The sequence below is a fragment of the Eublepharis macularius genome, chromosome 7, assembly GCF_028583425.1.
Source record: "Eublepharis macularius isolate TG4126 chromosome 7, MPM_Emac_v1.0, whole genome shotgun sequence".
Classification (NCBI taxonomy): Eukaryota; Metazoa; Chordata; class Lepidosauria; order Squamata; family Eublepharidae; genus Eublepharis; species Eublepharis macularius.
The window spans coordinates 130,550,799-130,570,741 of NC_072796.1; the positions used below are offsets into that span (position 1 = coordinate 130,550,799).

The 19,943-nt window shown below is 44.0% G+C and overlaps 2 protein-coding genes across 5 annotated transcripts in view; both read left to right on the top strand.

The window, feature by feature from the left end:
* Nucleotides 1–7,743, top strand: part of PHF20L1 (PHD finger protein 20 like 1) — a 62,264-nt gene extending 54,521 nt beyond the window's left edge. For all 4 annotated transcript variants that reach the window (XM_054984310.1, XM_054984311.1, XM_054984313.1 and 1 more), the window contains 3 exons: nucleotides 1,823–2,192; nucleotides 4,800–4,965; nucleotides 5,738–7,743. In XM_054984310.1, the coding sequence (XP_054840285.1) occupies nucleotides 1,823–2,192; nucleotides 4,800–4,965; nucleotides 5,738–5,880 (679 nt within the window). In that variant the 3' untranslated portion in view covers nucleotides 5,881–7,743. The remainder of the gene's footprint in view (nucleotides 1–1,822; nucleotides 2,193–4,799; nucleotides 4,966–5,737) is intronic.
* Nucleotides 7,744–9,007: 1,264 nt separating this feature from the next.
* TG (thyroglobulin) overlaps nucleotides 9,008–19,943 on the top strand; it is a 224,437-nt gene continuing 213,501 nt past the window's right edge. The window contains exons 1-3 of the mRNA XM_054985907.1: nucleotides 9,008–9,071; nucleotides 15,164–15,272; nucleotides 17,934–18,031. Coding sequence (XP_054841882.1) covers nucleotides 9,008–9,071; nucleotides 15,164–15,272; nucleotides 17,934–18,031 — 271 coding nt within the window. The remainder of the gene's footprint in view (nucleotides 9,072–15,163; nucleotides 15,273–17,933; nucleotides 18,032–19,943) is intronic.

Sequence of the window (19,943 nt, forward strand, 5' to 3'; positions counted from 1 at the left end):
AAAATCGTTTAAAGAGAACAAATGTCCGAAGCAGAAGAACTGTGATGTATTATAATTCCATTTGCATTATAGTCCCATGATACTTTGTCGGTGTTCTGAGGATCTCGCGTGGATCCTCTCGTGAGGATCTCGGGAGGTAATTTTTCTGGCCGAAAGCTCCCTGGTGTCAAATTGCATTGAGTCCCACCGAAAGAGAAGCCTCCATAAAAAGAATAAGGGATCGTTTTTTGAAAAGGTGGAAGCCCCTTTCGCCTGCACAAATTTAACCTTGTTTTCCGTGGATCGCTATTGCTGCTTATGGGGGCAGTGTGTACTGATGACGACTTACGGTGGATTTTGGAGGTTTGATGGTTTTGTGGCGTATTTTTTTCTCCGTTCGTCGGTTGGCTTCTGAAGCTGTTATGCTTTCACAGTCCTCTGCAGAAGTTCGGTCTGAAAGGGCTCAAAACATGATATAATCTGTGTCGTGAACCCTTTACACAACGTATATTTTACAAACCTTGTCCCAGTTAGAGATGTAAAATTTCTGGAAATTTTGAAGTCACAGAGAAAAAAACATTTTTTCCAGATTTTCCTCTGGGGGAAAAAAGGAAATTTGGGGGGAAATTGAAATATATGCAATACTCACTTGTAACTTACAATGCAACCCTATGAAGACTTACTCCAGTCTAAGCCCATTGAAGTCAATGGGCTTAGACTGGAGTAACTCTCCATAGGATTGCATTGTAAGTTACAAGTGAGTATTGCATGTATTTCAATTTCCCCCAAAATATAAGTATTGCATATATTTCAATTGAAGTCAATGGGCTTAGACTGGAGTAACTCTCCATAGGATTGCACTGTTAGCGTATACAATTTCAATATTTGACATTTTGTAATTTAAAAGTTATAAATGCATAGTTTTGTACAAGCAAAATTGCAAATACACCCAGTACTTGCGAAAGAACTGCAAACTGATGCACCCAATGCTACTTTAGCATGAGTATCTTAATTTTTGCTATCTGAAAAGTAGGAAAAAATAGAAGTTAAACGGAGAAAACAAGCTTTGAGGTAAATAACATAAAATGTATGATTTGGTCAGAAGAAGGGTCGCACACAATAAAACTAATAGCATAATTTAATATGTAATTAAACTTTATAACATTAACTCATCGAACCATTCAGTAGTGTATTGTCAGCATATACATTATAGCATCTTAATCGCATACAAAATTAGTCATGTTTAAAAATAAAAGTATCAGCCGCTCAAGGCTCTAATCAGAATCAGTTTCCGAAACTTCTGGTTCTCTGCCTTCATTTTTATTCTCATGCAGGTCTTTGGAAAACTTGAGGTTTGTATGAATTGAAACAAACTTCTCTACTCTTTCACACCTTGGTGCAGAAATGCATCTTGGATTTAATAGCTGTATATATCTATAGCATGCCCACCTTGTCTTTAAAAAGTATTTCACTCATCCAAAAAGAGAAAATATTTCATAGGGATTTTTTTCAGCACTCCCTAAAAGATTTTTGGGGGGAGATGGTGGGGGGGGAAATCCCTTTCCTCCCAGAATTTTTCTGTTTCCTCTCTGCCCTGAGCCTCTTATCTCTACTCCCAGCAGCAGCCTTTGACTATGGAGTTACTCATGGGTTAGATGCATTCCAACAGCCGGATTCCACTTGCCTGCAGCTGCCCTGCATTCGCTTGTTGGGTCCTTGACTCTGTCCTTGGACTTGTAAAAATTGTACTTGAGAGTAAACTCCTTGTCTGCTTCAACCAAGGCTACTTAAGTTGATTTCACTTGGGTACCAGCCTAACCTCTGCAACCTGCTTTGTTCCCAGGAATAAACACCACCCGGACCTTCATCTGTGGGCTTGCACGGGTGTGCGGAAAGAGCAAGACCAAATAACTCTTGGAGTGGAAAGAAGGGTACTGGCTGTGCCAGATCCCATTAACTTCCCTGAAAGGACAGGTCGTGGTCTAAATCATAAAGAGCCCCCTAGTTTGCCCCCGAAGATGGAGGAAACGTACATTACGAGTGAGCATAGTTACCAGAAACCACAAAGTTTTGTTCAGGACTGCAAACTGAGAAATGATCCCATGAGCTCAGATGACGACGATACCAGCAGCTTTGAGGATGACCAGGAACTGCTCTTAGAAGATAAAAACTGTTTACAATATTCGTCTAAAGAAGATGGCTTCAGCCATCAGGTAAAACTACCCATTCACCTGTGTGATCTTCCAAGACTTTATGATGAGGCCAAGGTTGCCTATAGATAAAAGGCCAGACCTTAGCATCTTTACCCTTCTTTGATTGGTTGAGGGATGGGGAAATTATGTACATACATTGACAGAGGAACTACTGGCAGTTCTAAGACACCCTGGAATGATTGGTTTTCACGATCTGTTGATGATGGAGTTCGAAGCAGAGGTTTTGAAACAACCAAGGCACTTTTGTGCTGTATGCTAAAAGTAACTCCGGAGCAGTTTATCTGTGGAATCATCTAGAATTTGGGAAACCTTTTTCTGGGGGTCTTGAGGGACAGATCAAGAGTCCCTCTTTGTAAACTGGGCAGGCGGGTATTACACAAGAACAGCAGGCTGTGTACGGAAGGAGGATTGTGTTGCCCTGAGGGGGAAACAGGAGGGTCCCCTGACTTAGCTGTGGCGCACTTCTTGCCTCTCTGGCACGGTACATGCCCATGTACAGTAGCCCCAGCTCAGCACAGCATATTGAAAGAGATCGTTTGTTGAGTTCCTTCCAGTGGACTTCTTGGATCATGTGCTGCAGTGTAATCCTGAGAAGCTTGCCTCTCTGTTGCATGCTGTAGTGTGTGTGTGTATTCCCCCCGCCCACTAGTAATCCGGTAGACCAGGCAGCAACACAGTGTGAAAGAGGCAGGCAGAAGTGTGGGCCTGACATTGCGCCGTAGCCAGGTTTCCAGGTTCTCTTGCGCCTGTCCAGAAGTGCCAGCAACCCCTGGCCATCTGTGAGTTGATACAACTACACCACAGGTCTAGCGTCAGTTGCATACTCAGCCCAGTGGGCCTCTTGCTGTCTGCCGCATGTTCTGGTGTAAAAATGTCCCCGTCTCTTCCCCAGAGATTCTGCCTGTGCTCTACAGAGTCCAGCTGGGAGCTCAAGCCCTGTTGTGTAAGTGAAGCCCTGCCCTGGGGCACACCTGTTAGGTTGCAGTGGAACAACAGGTGAACCTTGAAGTTCTGAAACCTCTTTCCGTTGTTGTTGTTTTCACTTCATTGGGTAACCTAAATCAGCAAAACCTTGGTCTTGTTTATCTTTCGCTGAAGTGATCACTGGTGTATTCAGTATCAAGGGCCATATCAGACATGATGCTTTTCTGCTCAGATGCCCTTCTGGACGAGAGGCGTGCAGCAGCACATGTTCCTGCTAAATCCATGTGATACACAGAGTTGGTTGTTTTGTACAGAGCCCCTTAAGGCAGAAGCCTCTGTAGTCCGATAGCTATTACAGCCATCTACAAAGAGCTTCCATTCTTCTCAGGGCTAAACCTCCCGCCCCCAACCATATCACCTGACAGGAGCAGTAGGCCTCTTTTAATATACAAGTAAGGGAGTTTATGCAAAAGAGAACTCACAGCTTCTTCTTTTGCTTTGAGAAGATACCAGGTAGTGTTGAGAAGGAGCCAGCAGGCAGCAGCATCGCGGAAAGTGTGCTGGAAGAAGCTTCTGTAGAAGGCTTGTAGCGGCTGTCAAAGCCAGCAACTACCACAGCTACCTGGAGTCTTCTTGGAAAACTGTGGTCTAGTTCATGCTGCATTGAAGTAATGCCAGTTTTAGGCATCACTGCATGTTAATGAACTTGAAGTAGGCAACTTTTCTAGCGAAATTGTATGGAGCGGCTGCTGCAATCCCCTTTTTAAATGCTTTCGGAGACCTTGAGGTGGCGATTAGTAGTACTAGCATATGCTTGGTGAAACTTGCAAAACGGTTTGCCAATATAATGCTGTCTTTTTTTTTTCTTTTTGCAATTTACAATATCTGTTTTATCACACTGAAGATTTGAGGTTGCTTCAATAGGAAATACGTTCCGATCCGCATAAACTGGCTGCTTATGCAGAAAAACGGAAATTCCGGATCCAGATCCAGTGCTGAGTGAGAAACCGCTGTCCACAGACATTCCAATTTTTCCCCCTAAGAACAATTATTGGAAACCTTTCTCTTCTTCAAGAAAGACATCAAGAAGAAATTAGTAGTGTTATTTTACCCACGTACCTTCTATGGAAACAATCTAGCTAACTCATAACGGTACAGACCTAAGCAGAGTTTCACCCTTGCATTCCCATGAAATCAGTGAGCATAGAATGGTAGAACTCTGCTTAGAATTGCCCTGTGGAGTCCTGCTGGTTTCACTAGGGAAGATAAGCACGTGCTTAGTTCTCTCCCATTTTAAGTCAAAGGGTTCAGGCTTCATTCTGCTTGTCTTGCATCCTGGATTGTCCTGCAGGCATATTTGTGCACTCTCCTCATGACAAAATTTATAATTTGCAGTTTTTATTGCTAGACCTCATAGCCTTTTCTGTAAGATTCATTAACGTGTGTCCTCAATGACAGAGAACCGCCTTGAGTGCCTATAAGTACATATAAGTCTTCTCAGTCGGGAACAGTTTTACTGTACTTGATCTTGCTCCTGCAACTGCAGTAGAGTTACCTGAATCACAGGTTGTGTGAATGAGCATAGGCAGGTGGCCCTGCGCAACAGTGGCCTTCAAATGTGACAAGATGGTGTTTTTTTGGGTTTTTTGCTAACTCGATTATTTTTTGCTGTGGTTTGCACAGAGACACTCGGCCGAAGGGAACACTGTGTTCGTATTTAATGAGAAAAGAGGAACGGAAGAACATGTAGACGCTCGTCTTCAGTGGCAGCTAAATCTCCTTACCCACATAGAGAATGTACAGAACGAAGTCACTAGCAGAATGGACCTGATTGAAAAGGAAGTAGACGGTAACGGTCTTAAAGCAGTCAGAGCATGTGTTGACATCTGGGACTGCCCCCATCTGAAATGCTCTTGGAAGGCAGCCGTAGCCCATTCCAGAGTGTTTCTGTTCTGCCTAACTGGAGTCCTTTTTGGGGGGGCGAGGAGTGATGTATTCCATTTTCCTTCACCTTAAGGGATTATATTGAGAGCCAGTTCATGATAACAGTGTGCTTATATACCACCCTTTTGGACAGGTTAGTGCCACACTCAGAGCAGTGAACAAAGTCATCGTTACTATTATCCTCACAATACAGCTGTAGTGCTGGGGCTGAGAGGAGTGGCTTATCCAAGGCCACCTGCAGAAGTCACGGAAGTAGTGGGAACTGAACTAGCAGAGTGCTGATTCGGGATAAGAGAGTCAAACTAGCATCTGGGAGATCCCAGTTTGAATCCCCGCTTTGCCGTGGAAGTTCACTGGGTGACCTTAGGGGCACGCACTCGTAGGCTAATCTGTCTCCCTGGGCAGCTGTAAGGATAAAATGGAGGAGAGGAGAATGATGTGAGACGCTTTCGATCCCCGCTGGGGAGAAAAGGGGGATATATTTTCAGTACCCCTTTCCCCCCCAAAGAACCTGTAATACTGGGGATAGTAATACTGGTTAGCCTTACACACTACTGCAGAAAAATAAACACGGTGCCTTGCATCAACAGGTGCACATACATCCTCCTTTGGATCCAAACCCGTGATCTGGATATTTTCTTGCTTCTAATTGGACCCTTCTGTCTGTTTTCATGCAGTCTTGGAAAGCTGGCTTGACTTCACTGGAGAACTGGAGCCACCAGATCCCCTCGCCCGACTGCCTCAGCTCAAGCGGCACATCAAGCAGCTCATATCCGACATGGGGAAAGTCCAGCAAATAGCGACTCTTTGTTCCGTATGACAAACAGAAGGCTTAATGGAATACTTACAAAAAAAACCCCTAGGTGCTCGCCACGAATTTTCGTAAGATCTGCAAAATTGACAGAAGGATGATTGAAAGAAGAAAGAAGCTTGGGTGCTGTTTTTTTGTTCTGTGCTGGCTCGCTCATCCTGAAGATCTCAAGATGGGGAAATAAGAACATTTGCACGTAAATCAAGGGTCAAGATACAGTCTGCACAATGAATAAATGTGGAGAAACTGTTGCTTAATGGGGAGGCACTCTGGTGTAGAAATCTCTGCAAAGATGTTTTTACCGTTTTCACGGGTAATAAGAGGTCCTTCCCCCTCCCCACCAGATTGGAAAATCTTAACTCACTAAAGCAAGCTATATGGGGAGGAGTCAATTTATAAAGTTGTGTTTCAGTGTTGATCGGAGAATAAAGACTTGTAGCCCGCGGTGTCTTGAAGGATGGAAAATCGGAAGACATCTGTTTTTTCTCTTGTCTGGATATTATCCATGAAAATATGGGAAGAGGGACACCCTAGTTCCCTTTTCGAAAAGAGCAAGGCTGCTTTTGGGGTGGTCTCTTTAGGAATATTTTTTTAAGCAAAGTTTTCCCTGCCGTGACCTTATGCTCCTTTGAGAAACAAAGGGGGGGATGGGAATGGTCAGGAGTGCCAAATAAATGCTTTCAAAACCCACTGAAACGAGAGTGCGAGTTGTTCAGAGGGGCGTTTCTCGTTCTTCTCCTCTCCCACCACCCGGCAGAGTTCTCCATCGTGCCAGCAAAAGCACCTGGAGTCATACCTAGTTACGCTCACCATAACTGTAGTATTCTGGGTACACAGTACAGTTTTTAAATCCCTCTATCCTAGCGACTCTGAGCTCTTTCACATGCTGTCTTCCTCAGCTGGAATGAGGACTGACATGCGTTGAAGGTGCCGATAACTGGCTGTGAAACGGGGCTGCTTCTCATGTTAATTCAAGAAAAACAAAATCGCAAGATGTAGGAGTGTGATCTCATGAGAGACAGACCCGTGCGCATGCCGAGATGGCTTAGCTGTACCTCTATCCTCGTCTCAATAAACCTGTCCCGTGTTATTTGAAACACTGGAGCGGCCTGCAATAGCATTCAGTTTGAATCAAAATTGTGCCAGTCAGCTGATTCTTTTGGGTGGGTTATGGTGAGGATTCTGCTCTCCGCTAGAGGTGTCTGCTTGTGAGATTGCAAACAAGCATCCTGAAACCAAAGCCAACCTACGGGGCCAAGTTCAGGGCCTTCACTTTGTCTTTTGCTCATCCGCGTTTGTTGCCACAACCAGTGCTACAGTATACACGTTGGGGGTTATGTGTATATAAATATGTGTGTGTGTGTATATATATATAGAATATATATATATATATATATATATATATGCGCCCATATGCATATTGCATTCTAGAGACATATTTATATTGACATGTCTAGTTTTATTACTATAGACTGAAGACCTTGGTGACACAATATTTAAAATGTTACCTTTTAACAAGCAGTTTCTATTAAAACGAAAATGAAAATAATGTATGTACAGGTTTTGAAATTTGTAAAAAAAAAACAAATTAATTTTTTTTTAAAAAAAAAATATTGACTGTTCAAAAGAGCCTGTGCAGCTGAGGACGGCTCCGTTCTTGAACTCTATGCCTCTCCGACTGTTTCAGTGCTGGTGATGTATATAAAAACCATATATGAGAGAGCTGCTCCATAAGCAGTAAACTTGAAGCTTCCCCTGGGATAAAAGAGTACAAGCCACTGTACATTACAAATGTATTTAAATTTGCAGATACACTGTTCTATATGTAAGGTACTGTATGTAAAGCTGTTTATTAAACTATTCTGCATACTTGGCATTCTTTCACTCTCGTTCACCTGCCTTAAAAAAATACAGACTGTAAAATGCCTTCCGTAACCCTAAAAAGAAGTTTGCATGTGGCGTAGTAGTGATTAGAGTGTTGAACTCTAATCTCCGCTTTGCCATGGAAGCTTGCTGGGTGACCTTGGTCCAGTTGCACATGCTCAGCGTTGCCTACCTTGCAAGGTTGTACTGAGAACAAACTGGAGGGGAGGAGAATGGTGTAAGCTGCTTTGGAACCCCACTGGGCAAAAAGGTTTGGTATAAATGAAGTAAATAATGGTTGTTGTGGGTTTTCCGGGCTGTATTGCCGTGGTCTTGGCATTGTAGTTCCTGACGTTTCGCCAGCAGCTGTGGCTGGCATCTTCAGAGGTGTAGCACCGAAAGACAGAGATCTCTCAGTGTCACAGTGTCACTGAAGATGCCAGCTACAGCTGCTGGCGAAACGTCAGGAACTACAATGCCAAGACCACGGCAATACAGCCCAGAAAACCCACAACAACCATCTTTCTCCGACCGTGAAAGCCTTCGACAATACATCGAAGTAAATAATAGTGCTGGATTTCTGAAGCAAAAATTGATGATGTTTTGTGGACTTTGATGTTAAAACTACATTTTGTAAGAAACTAGGCTGTTGGTACTAGTCCTAGCCCAACGAAACTCGGCCTGTTTACTTGAGATGCTTTTGATTGCAGAGGCCCGAAATGGAACTGGAGACCTTCAGCACATGTAGGGGACTACGCTGCTTGCAGAAGGAACACAAAGGCAGTTGCTTTCCGCTGTACTTCGCATCAGTTAACGCAGCCCCTAGGTACATACGTGGCCTTCAGCTTTCAACTTACTTCCCCGTGTGCCTGAATCCCAGCATGTAATAGCAAATATGCAAAACTGGCAATGTGTAGTGTGTCCCCTTTTCCTTTTGTTGGATCACATGATTCTTCCATGCATTGTGCATGTTAGTTGTTTCTGCAATTCCCCCCCCCCCCCACTTTTTTTTTTCCCTTTTGGAGTGATGGGATGTGCTTTGAGGAGAGAAACGATGAAGAAATCCCTGGTGGGTCAGTCATCCGAGATGGTTCAAGTGACTGTCTTAACAACAAGACCTGCGTCATTGGACCTTATTGAGTGCCCGGTCTTCCGTTTCATAAGTGAAGCCCTTCAAGCAGAGGCACTATAAAAGCCTGAGTGAGAACAGCATTAAGTCTGAGCGTCCGAATCCCTGTGCCTGTCGGTGGGATCCGTCTTCCTGTTTCCCAGGATGGGCCTCTTCCTCCTTAACACCTTTCTATGCTTTGTTAATATAGCGGCAGCCAGTATATTTGGTAAGTGAATCTCTGTTGCTTTGCTCATTTGCTCCTGCCCTCTAGCCTCAGAATTTATTCTCGTTTACGGGCTTGCGTATCCCTTTTCACAATATTTCAGGGGGTGCCGTAGATAACACAGCTACTTGTGAGTGAGCCAGGTGGAAGGGTGCCAAGACTCTCTTATTCTGAAATAGATCACTTGTTTTGTAGAAAGAAGGTGGACTCCATTTTATTTACTTTTAACTGTACTTTCTAGCCAGTTCATATTTAACATACAGCTTTGGGAAATGCAAAAACTTGCAAGTACCTACTTGTGAACAACTTGATCCTTTGAGACTAGCTACTATAATAGCCAAACTGCAGAAGAATCTTGTGGGACTGATGGAGGTTGACCTGTAAACCCACCTAAACTAGACTGCAAAAACTCATGTTGCAATAATCTTAGGCTTCAAGGTGGCGCAAGACTCTTGCTTTTACTGTCACACGTTAATTCATATACTCACATAGAATCTAATTAAACTCTTTTCTGGAGGTTAGTCTGTCACTTTAGGAATGTGCAGGGCTCATTTCGAGGGGGACCGCGCAGGACTCCAGTTCTGGCAGTTCCCCAAAGAGGTCACATGTCAGGTGGCCCTGCCCACCTGACTCTCTGCCATTTTGGGCCCGTTTTGTCCTGGATTGGGGCCGAAACCGCCTGGATCGCGCCTCTTGACGGGTGGTGGATCACTCTCCCACTCAGCAGCATCCCAATCTTGACCATTTTGGTCCCCTTTTCGGCCATTTTCAGCCCCTTTTTGCCATTTTGGGCCCAATTTCGGTCCTGAATGGCCAGGATTGGGTCCAAAAAGCCAGGATAGGTGATGTCAGGGGGTGTGGCATATGCAAATCAGTTGTGCTAATGACATTTCAGGTGATGGCAAGGGGCGTGGCATATGCTAATGGGTTATGCTGATGAATTCCTCCAGCTCTTTTTCTACGAAATGACCCCTGGGAATGTGGATATAAACAGATGTATTGTGAATGCCCCACACCATTTTTATGGGGGTAGAACATCATTATCAATAAATTTCATTTTCAAAGTAGCCTCATCTGTGGATATTTATATCCAGAGACTGGAGCTGTGGACAGATGCCCATGAAAGATTGATCTTTCTACAAAAAGGAGAAAAGCCCCAGGTTTCTAGAAAAATCTGAAATCTTATTTTAAAAAAATAGGGTGGTGGGGGGAAGGGTTATTTATTTATTTATTTTATTCTATTTATACTGCACCCTCCCCACAGATGGTTAAAACCTCCAAAACGATAGGAGCAGTGCCTGTAGCTTTAAGAAATGAATGTCCTCAGTGGCTGTTAATAGGTAACCACAACAGTATTGTCAGCCTCCAAACCTTGGTTTCTGTCAATAAAAGGCTGAGGGGACAGCTTTGCAGAGCTGTTTGACATTTGACAGAGGACTCGTTAGGGCCCTGACTGACAGCAGCCACTTACCAACTTTGCACTGTGTGACTTACATGATTCAATCAGGCCTGGCCTAACCTACCTCACAGGGTTGCTGTGAGGATAAAATTGAGGACAAGGGAATGAAGTCAACTGCTTTGGGTACCCATTGTGTAGAAAAATAGGGTATCAAGTAAATAAGCTGGAGATGGGGGAGGACAAAAGGCTGGTTGGTGAGTGGGAAGGAAAGACCAATGTAGGAAAAGTTGATACGGGGGGCTGCCAGGAGAAGAAAATGAGGACATCATATGAGAAAGGGGGGGGGATGAAATGACCCCCCTGCAAGTCCTTGTGAGTTTCCCATCATACAGCTGGACCCACTGGCTAGAAGGGTGTACGTGAGCTCAGCCCGGTGGCCGATGTAGCACAATTTCACCATATTTTTCTAAGGTCGAATGTTTGAGGAGAGGGAAGGAGGGAACGTTGAAGACTGAGGCAGATAGGTTGGCTGATGAGTGGTCTCACCAGTTCCCCAAGTCCTTGAGGAGCCCGGGACGGTCAAAAAGCAAAATTCACTGCCTAGGGGTAATAGTCCTTGCCACTCAGGTAACTGGCTGCCACCAGTTCCCTCTAGCTGACCCCAAGCTTAGAGACTGAGGAAACCTAGTCTTCAGGCTTAATGGGTGTTAATCAACAGGTCAACCTTACAAGGTAGGATCCCTGCAGACTAACTTCCACAAATACAGTTGTTTGGTTGCTGGGGCCAGTCAAGCTAGTGTTTGACCACTATACTATGTCGCTTCCAGAAGTTGAGGATGGGTAGCTCGAGGAATTGCTACAAACTATGGTTTTATCAAAGACTTTCTGGCTATTCCTAGAGCTGCACACTGTCACTTCCTGGTTATCCCAGGAAGTGACATCGTCACACTCGTGATTGCCACTACCTCCAATATGCCCCCACCAATTGTTAAGTTTGACCTGGCAACCTTAGGTGGCTGTGAGGATAAAAATGAGGGAGGAAAAACAATTGTTGATGCTCTGACCTTTGAGGAAGAAAGGTGGGATAATAGAGGGTCTTCCACAAGGTTGGGGCTTAGTACTAGAGTTGCCAGAGCAAAATGGGGATGGATGAACAGATTTTTCTCAGTTGCTCCACAGCTCTAGCTTTAAAAGTTCCAGTTTTGATATACCGTATCTTGTTCTATCTGGACTACCTGGGTTCTCTAAATTTTTCTGTACTTGCCTAATTGATGGCTGGATTGTTTAGCTTCTTGGGCAAATATAACAGTGGTGTATATAGGAGCTGGGAACTTCTTACTTCCAGCAAAGGAGATACAGAGCCAAAATTGGGGGCGGGGGGCAGGATATGCTTGCCAGCTTTTTGAAGGCACAAAGGGAGGAAGGAGTGGGCTCCACGAAAGTATGGAAACTGGTTCAAGACCCACCCAACTGGGGCCAGAATCCGTGGGATCAAGGGCTGGAGCCCATGTGCCCAGGGGTAGAGTTAAAAAGTCAAAGGGGTATAGAGCCAATACAAAATACTAATCCATCTAAGCTGCAGAGGTCAGGAGAGAAAGGGAAGTGGGAAAGGCAGCCCACAACAGCTGCAGTGTTTAGAGGAGCTGTTTTTAAAGCACAGAAAAGCCTGGTTTGAAAAAATGCCCATTAAAGTCAACTGCAAAGATCTTGCAGAGCATATTCCTTTGCCTTCCCCTCACAAACCCAACCAACCATCAGGCCTTCAGCGCTTCTCTTAGTATCCCTTGCAGAGCCCAAGGACAGGGGAAGCCGTTCCCTCCAAGGTTCATATCTCATGGTGAAAAGGACTCTCCAGGCAAGGCAATTGGCAAAGCAGAACAGAGTTTATTAGGATGGCCACCCAGTGCAAACCAGAGAAGCAAGAATGTATCAGTGAGGCCATTTCAGTTCCAGCTTTTATACAGTTCAATATGGTAACGAGCACCATCAGTTTACGTGTTACAGTGATGTAAGACTGAGGTCATTAAGAGATATTCGTTCTAAAAATGCTACAGTTACAGATTTTATATCAACATTGGTCAAGCAGAAGAACGTGTAAGCATCCGAGATAAAAGATATGTTACGTCTGGGCAGTTCAAGAGTAGACCATCCCTTCTAGGCAGGGTTCATTTCGAGGGGGAACGGGTTGGAACGCAGTTCCGGCAGTTCCCCAAAGAGGTCACACGTCAGGTGGCTCTGTCCACCTGACTCTTGGCCATTTTGGGCCCATTTCAGCCTGTATTAGGGTCGAAACAGCCCAGATCGGGCCTCTGACGGGTGATGGATCACTCTCCCACTCAGCAGCAGCCCGATCCTGACCATTCTGGGCCCCCTTTCAGCCATTTTCAGCCCCTTTTTGCCATTTTGTGTCCAATTTCGGCCCTGAATGGCCAAGATTGGGTCCAAAACAGCCAGGATAAGTGATGTCAGGGGGTGTGGCATATGCTAATCAGTTATGCTAATGAGTTATGCTAATGAGTTCCTCCAGTTCTTTTTCTATGAAATGACCCCTGCTTCTAGGAACAGTTTGTCTGGTACTGTACTAGATATTGCACACTAAGCAGAGAACAAGCTTGGTCAGCAGAAGAACGTAGCAAGGAAGTTCAGAGAAAAGGGGGAGTGAGTTTCTACTGGGCTCATCATAAAAGGAATATTTAATTATCCTAAAACGGGATATTCAGATTTCCTTCCCAAACAACTATAATTTTGCTTCCTAGGATAGATAATTGTTTCATAACTGCTTGCTGGCAAGAAGTTCCAGTGGTTGGACTAGGGTTGCCTGGCCTGGCAATCAGCATGAGACTGGGGAAGAGGGGTGACTGTTGATAGAATGACATCACTTCTAGGGAAAAAAATGGAAGTGACATGGTACTTCTCTAGGAATTGCCAGAAACTCTATGGTAAAACCATAGACATTCTGGCGATTCCTACACAAGATAGACATCACTTGAAGGTTTTCTGCAGAAGTGACATCATACTGTTGGCCTGATTGTCTTAAAAAAAATTCTCCCACTAAGTTGGGCATGATGGGTCCCCTGACTTTGCGGGGGGTGGCAACCCTTGGTGGAACTTCAGGGTTTAGCTTCCTGTGGGACTTATCAAGAGATATCCTTCCACTCTCTTAATGGAAGGTTTTCTTCTGCAAGCACAAAACGCTCAGAATAAAACCCTTAGCAGCTTGTAATCAGGTGATCCTTCACAGAGCTCAAGATGGCAGGCTTCCTAGCCACAAGTGTTTAGAAAAGTGATGAAATCCAAAATCCGATCTCCTGTTACACTTGTTATACTTGTTGGCCACCCATGCAAATATTTTTCATTACAGTGAACATTTATACGATTGAGCATTTACTTTACTGATTTGATTGGTTACCTACCTGTGGAATTGACTGGTTACTTACCTGTGGAATGACTTCTTGCTTTGTTGCACCTATTTATTTATTTATTACATTTCTAGACCACCCTCCTCGTCGGACGGTCTCAGGGCAGTGTAACAACATACAATTTATAACATACAGTTTAAAACAATAAAAACATTATAAATAAACGTTTAAAACATTATCCATGTGCAATAAAATTTCTCAGATGGCGGATATAAGTATGTGTCACACTTTATGAGCTCCTGCATAGGTGGTGGACGGTTGTCAGTGGTATGGCTGGCAAGAGGACAGCCTAGCCCCCACCAAACGCCTGGCGGAACATCTCCGTCTTGCAGGCCTGGCGGAAAGATAACAAATCCCGCCGGGCCCTAGTCTCCTCAGACAGAGAGTTCCACCAGGTCAGAGCCAGGACTGAAAAGCCCCTGGTTCTGGTAGAGGCCAGATGGACCTCCCTGGGGCCAGGGACCATCAGCAACTGCTTATTAGCTGATCGAAGCGACCTCCGGGGAACATACGGGGAGAGGCGGTCCCGAAGGTATGCTAAACCCAGTCCACATAGGGCTTTATAGGTCAATACCAAAACCTTGAACCGGACCTGGTATTCAACTGGTAACTAGTGCAGTTGACGGAGGATGGGTGTTATATGTGCCATGATTGGAGCTCTGGCCACCACTCGTGCAGCTGCATTCTGAACCAGCTACAGTTTCCGGATCAAGCCCAAGGGAAGCCCCGCGTAGAGCGAGTTACAGTAGTCTAATCTGGAGGTGACCGTTGCCTGGATCACTGTCGTAAGGTCATGGGTCGACAAGTATATTCACTATGTGTATATTCATTGTTCATTGTTGATTGAGTTGAATTCTCTTATATTATATTCAGGAATTTATTATAACTTGAAATAATTTATTACAATTGTTGACTTGTACCTTACCCTACTCGTGTGGTTTCACCCTTACATCTTACCACCTGTAGGCTGGCAACCCTAAACTGCCTTGAGCACTAGACATGGTGGAGAAGGCAGTATATAAACTGAATAAATAAAAATCTTATTGGTCTCTAAGGTGCCACTGGACTCAAATCCTGCTGTTCTATGACTACAGTGTTATTTAGAGGGTTTCCCCCTTGTTAAAGACATCAAAACTCTGTCCTCTGTTAAATGAACATTCATTCAATCAGTTCATTCAATCAGCTCTTGTTATAACAAGCAAAAAGCCTGACAAAAAGTCATCGTTATGAAAGTACGAGTGGCTTGGCGGATAAACGTACACTCTTGTGGTTTTCAGAATATCAGGCAGAAACCCAGCCTCTTCGTCCTTGTGAACTTCAGAGGGAAAAGGCCTTTCAGCGAGGGGAAGATTATGTCCCCCAGTGCTCGGAAGATGGACAGTTCAGGTAACAATCAGATGGCCTGATGGGAAATGTGCAGTAAGATGACAGAGAGCCAAGCTACAAGTGACGCCTGACACAGGTTGGACATTTGTCAGCTTCCCTCAAGTTTTGATGGGAAATGTAGGCATCCTGGTCTTGCAGCTTCGCTCTCCAACGGCTGTCCAATGGACATTTCAACTTTCATCTCTCCAACATTCTGCCAAGCTGCCTACATTTCCCATCAAAACTTGAGAGAAGCTGACAAGTGTCCAACCTGTGTCAGGCATCACTTGTAGCTTGGCTCTGAGGCACCTTTTGTTCTCCCATTCCTCTCAAGCTGTGCAAAAATTCATAGCAGTCAATTCTCAGAAGTCACGGGTACCAGAGTGCAAAATACACAAATGTCACGTCTGAAGGAAGTACATTTCTTTTTTAAAAATATTTATTTAGTTTTTCAAATTTAACAGTAACAAACAAAACTTTAACAGTGAAACATGGTTTCCAACATTCGTTCGTACCTTTTTGTACATCAACATCAGTTATGCCGTTAAACAATAAGGCAAGTAGCTGAGCTTGTTGCCTTATTCTAGATGGTGAGCAGCACATGAAAATAGTCTCTCGGTCCAAGTAGCTGTTTTGCACGTTCATCTTCAGTTAAAAATTCTAGGATTGGGTACCAAAGCTCAATAAATTTTGACTTACAGTCAGGCATTTCAGATTGTTTAATATAGTCAGTAAGTTTAGCCAAAACAAACTGGTCCCAAACTCTGAATAACCCATTTGAAATGGTAGGGCTCTTTCTGTTTCTCCATGCTGCAGCAACTGCTGATTTAGCTGCAGCTATCAAATGGGCTATCAAGATTTTTCTTACGTTTGGGATCGGAGTATCTTGCCAATCGTTTAACAAAATGATTTCTGGTCGGAGTGGGAGTTGGTAAGATGTCATTTCTTTAATATATATTTTTATATATTTTAGAGTGCTAAAGTACAACGTGCTAATAAATGTGCAACTAATAAATATACCAGCCAGAGATGAAGCTGAACGTATCTTCCAACAATCAGCCGACGAGTCTTTGCCAGCGGATTTTCAATTCCCATTTCATACACTCACTTCCTTGCTGGCATTATTTTCATATATGGTCACCATTGGTACTCTAGTTCATCGCACAGTCGGTAGAGCAGACGGAGCTTCATCTCTGGCTGATTGCTGGAAAGTAGCATCCAGCTCCAGTTCTTCTTCATTTGCCTGTTGGTCGCTTCTATAAAAGTAACATCTGTAAATTGGAAGAGTATTTATGACCCTTCACCAGTTGGACTTTTATATTTTGTATTGTGTATTGTAATTTGTGACTTCTTAATTATTGTATACATTGATTGTGCTCGTTTGTCATTGTTAATTGCATTGTGGTATATTTATTAGTTGCACATTTATTAGCACATTGCACTTTAGCACTCTAAAAATATATAAAAATACACAAAAATTGATTATGACTGCTTGTGATCCCTCTGGAGTAATTTGTTGTGGCTGGAATTCCATTGCTGAGGGAGCCCTATCTGCTTTTGATTACTTTAATATATTCAATCACTTCTTGCCAAAATTGATTAATGTGAGTGCAATCCCACCAACAATGTAGGTAAGTGCCCTTTTCTCCACAGCCTTTCCAGCACATGGGTGATATGGAATGATCTATGTGCTGTAACCTTGAAGGGGTTAAGTACCCAGCGTGTCATGATCTTTATTGATTGTATTGATTGTATTTCGATGTTCACGATATTGGAGTTAATTCCAGATTTCTTGCCATTTGCCCTCAGAGGTGTCCATATTGCATTACACTTCTAAAGTTCACTTCTAAAGTGTATCATGTGCTTGTTGAAAAATACTCAGGAACTGAGGTCAGGAAAAGATAAGGCTCTCCCTCAATGCTGGGCCAAGTCAGGTCTCGTACTTTGCCCCACAGATTGGAGGCAAGGAGCCAGGGATTGCCAAGTTGGAAAAATGATGGGTTGACTGGTTGGGATGAAGATGAAGAGACGATTGGTGCAGAAGAAAAAGAATCTTTAATAACTGCACCACACCTGTGCATTTTGGGTGCAGCTTCATCAGCGGGAATCTTCCAGATGCTTTTTAGTTTCGTTCCCGTATATACACTTTAGTTCCGGGAACGGAACTAAAAAGAATCTGGAAGATTCCCCTTAATGAAGCTGCATGCGAAAAGTGTAGGGGTTGTACAATTAGTGCATTTACTGTTATAAACAGTCAATTTGTGAGGATTGAACTGAGGCGGAAGAGAGAAGTGTGGGTGCTGCTTTGAGCAGAATGTGTGAGCTGAGTGTGATGGCTCTATTTCAGTCTTCTGCCCTGACAATGGGGTGGGTCCAGCCGTCTTCCAAGGTGTAGTGGTTAGGAGTGGCAGGAGTCTAATCTGGAGAACTGGGTTTGATTCCCCACTCCTCCGCTTGAAGCCAGCTGGGCGACCTTGGGTCAGTCACAGCTCTCTCAGAGCTCTCTCAGTCCCACCCACCTCACATGGTGTCTGTTTTGGGGATAATAACAACACACTTTATAAACCACTCTGAGTGGGCATTCAGTTGTCCTGAAGGATGATATATTAATCAAATGTTGTTGTTATTAAGTAGCTCTTCTTCCAGTGTCTTAACGCTGAAAATCTCTGGTTTGTCTCCTAGGAACATACAGTGGAACAAACTGCAGTTTTCTTGCTGGTGTGTAGATGAGAAAGGCACAGAGCTACCGGGCAGCAAACAGAACGGTTCTTCCATTGCTTGTAAGTCATGATTTGGAATGTGACCCCTTAAAGGGAGAATTCAGCAGATAACATAAAGCACATCCTCTTCTGCATTCAATCATCCTTTTGTCTATGCAGTCAGGGAGTTAAGGAACAGAAAAACAGGCTTTGCTCAAGTTTTCAAAGACAGAAGAACAGTTCTAAGACTTAAACGTATTAGGTTTTGAATATCCAGGGATTCTGAGTTAGTTCTTGCCAGGATCTTCTAAACCCCCAGAGGTAGCCCTATGTGAAGTCATAAGAAAGAAGAATGTGCTCTTAGAAATCCACTGAGTAGGACTTGATCACCAGGAAGAAACAGAAGAGGAAAGCCCTAAGACTAAGGTTGTCAACTCCAGTTTGAGAAATTTCTGGAAATTTGGAGGTACAGCCCTGGAGGGTGGGTTTATGGAGAGGAGGGAATGGTATAATGCATAAAGTCCATTCTCTAAAGTAGTCATTTTCTCCAGGGGAACTGATTTCTGTTGTCTGGAGATCAGTTTAATTTTGGGTTTATCTCCAGGTCCCTCCTGGAGGTTGGCACTGATAGCCATGATGTTGGCTTTTTAGCAGGGAGCTGCTCTAGATTCCTGTTTACTCCATAAGCATGTAACCTGCAAAGACAGACTTTTTAATTATGTTAAGCAACTTAACACCTATAGGGAGTGAGAATATTGTCTGCCTATTGAACGCTGACCAGTGCTGATGAATTCTAATTCAAAATAAACACCAGTCAATTCACAGGAAAAGCTCATATCAACAATTCATTAAAGATTAATAATAGTACGTATATCCAGGGCTTTTTTTTTCTGGGAAAAGAGGTGGTGGAACTCAGTGGTGGAATTCAAGACCTCACAATGACATCACTTAAATCCATGTAGAGGTGGTAGAACTCAAGGCCGCACAATGACATCACTTTGGATCAGCTGGAACAAGGGGGGAGTTTTTAAAAGTTTAAATTGCCCTTGGTGAAAATGGTCACATGGCTGGTGGCCCCGCCCCATGATCTCCAGACAGAGGGGAGTTTAGATTGCCCTCCGCGCCACTCCAGCGGCACGGAGGGCAATTTAAACTCCCCTCTGTCTGGAGATCAGTGGGCGGGGCCACCAGCCATGTGACCATTTTTAAGAGGTGCCGGAACTCCGTTCCACTGTGTTCCCACTGAAACAAAGCCCTGCATATATCGATGCTAAACAACAATCTGGCAATCCAGATAGAGATTGGTCTGTGAATACTGAGAAAAGAAACATGGCCTGCTCAGTGATTTGAAACGCTTTTGATGGAGAATTGCTTTACAAACAGCAGGTCCTTGAGAAAGATTTTCTTTGGAAACGAGGCTGTCAAGCCAGTTCCTTGTAGGACGGGGTCATGGAAACTTTTCTGTCCTGCAAGTAACAAGAGACAATAAGCACTTGAGTCACTTTAACGTCTTAAGAACATAAGAACATAAGCAAAGCCATGTTGGATCAGGCCAGTGGCCCATCCAGTCCAACATTCTGTCACACACAGTGGCTAGAAATCCAGTGCCATCTAAAGGACTGTCAGTGAGGCCAGGACACCAGAAGCCCTCCCACTGCCTTCCTTCCAGCACCAAGACAACAGAGCACCACCTCCCCACAAAGAGAATACCATCTATCTCCTGTGGCTAATAGCCACTGATGGACCTCTGCTCCATATATTTGTCCAGTCCCCTCTTGAAGCTGGCAATGCTTGTAGCTGCCACCACCTCCTGTGGCAACGAATTCCATGTGTTTATCACCCTTTGTGTAAAGTAGTATTTTCTTCTATCTGTTCTAACCCGACTGCTCAATAATTTCATAGAGTGCCCACGAGTTCTTGTATTGTGAGAAAGGGAGAAAAACACATCTTTCTCTACCTTCTCTAACCCGTGCATTATCTTGTAAACCTCTAT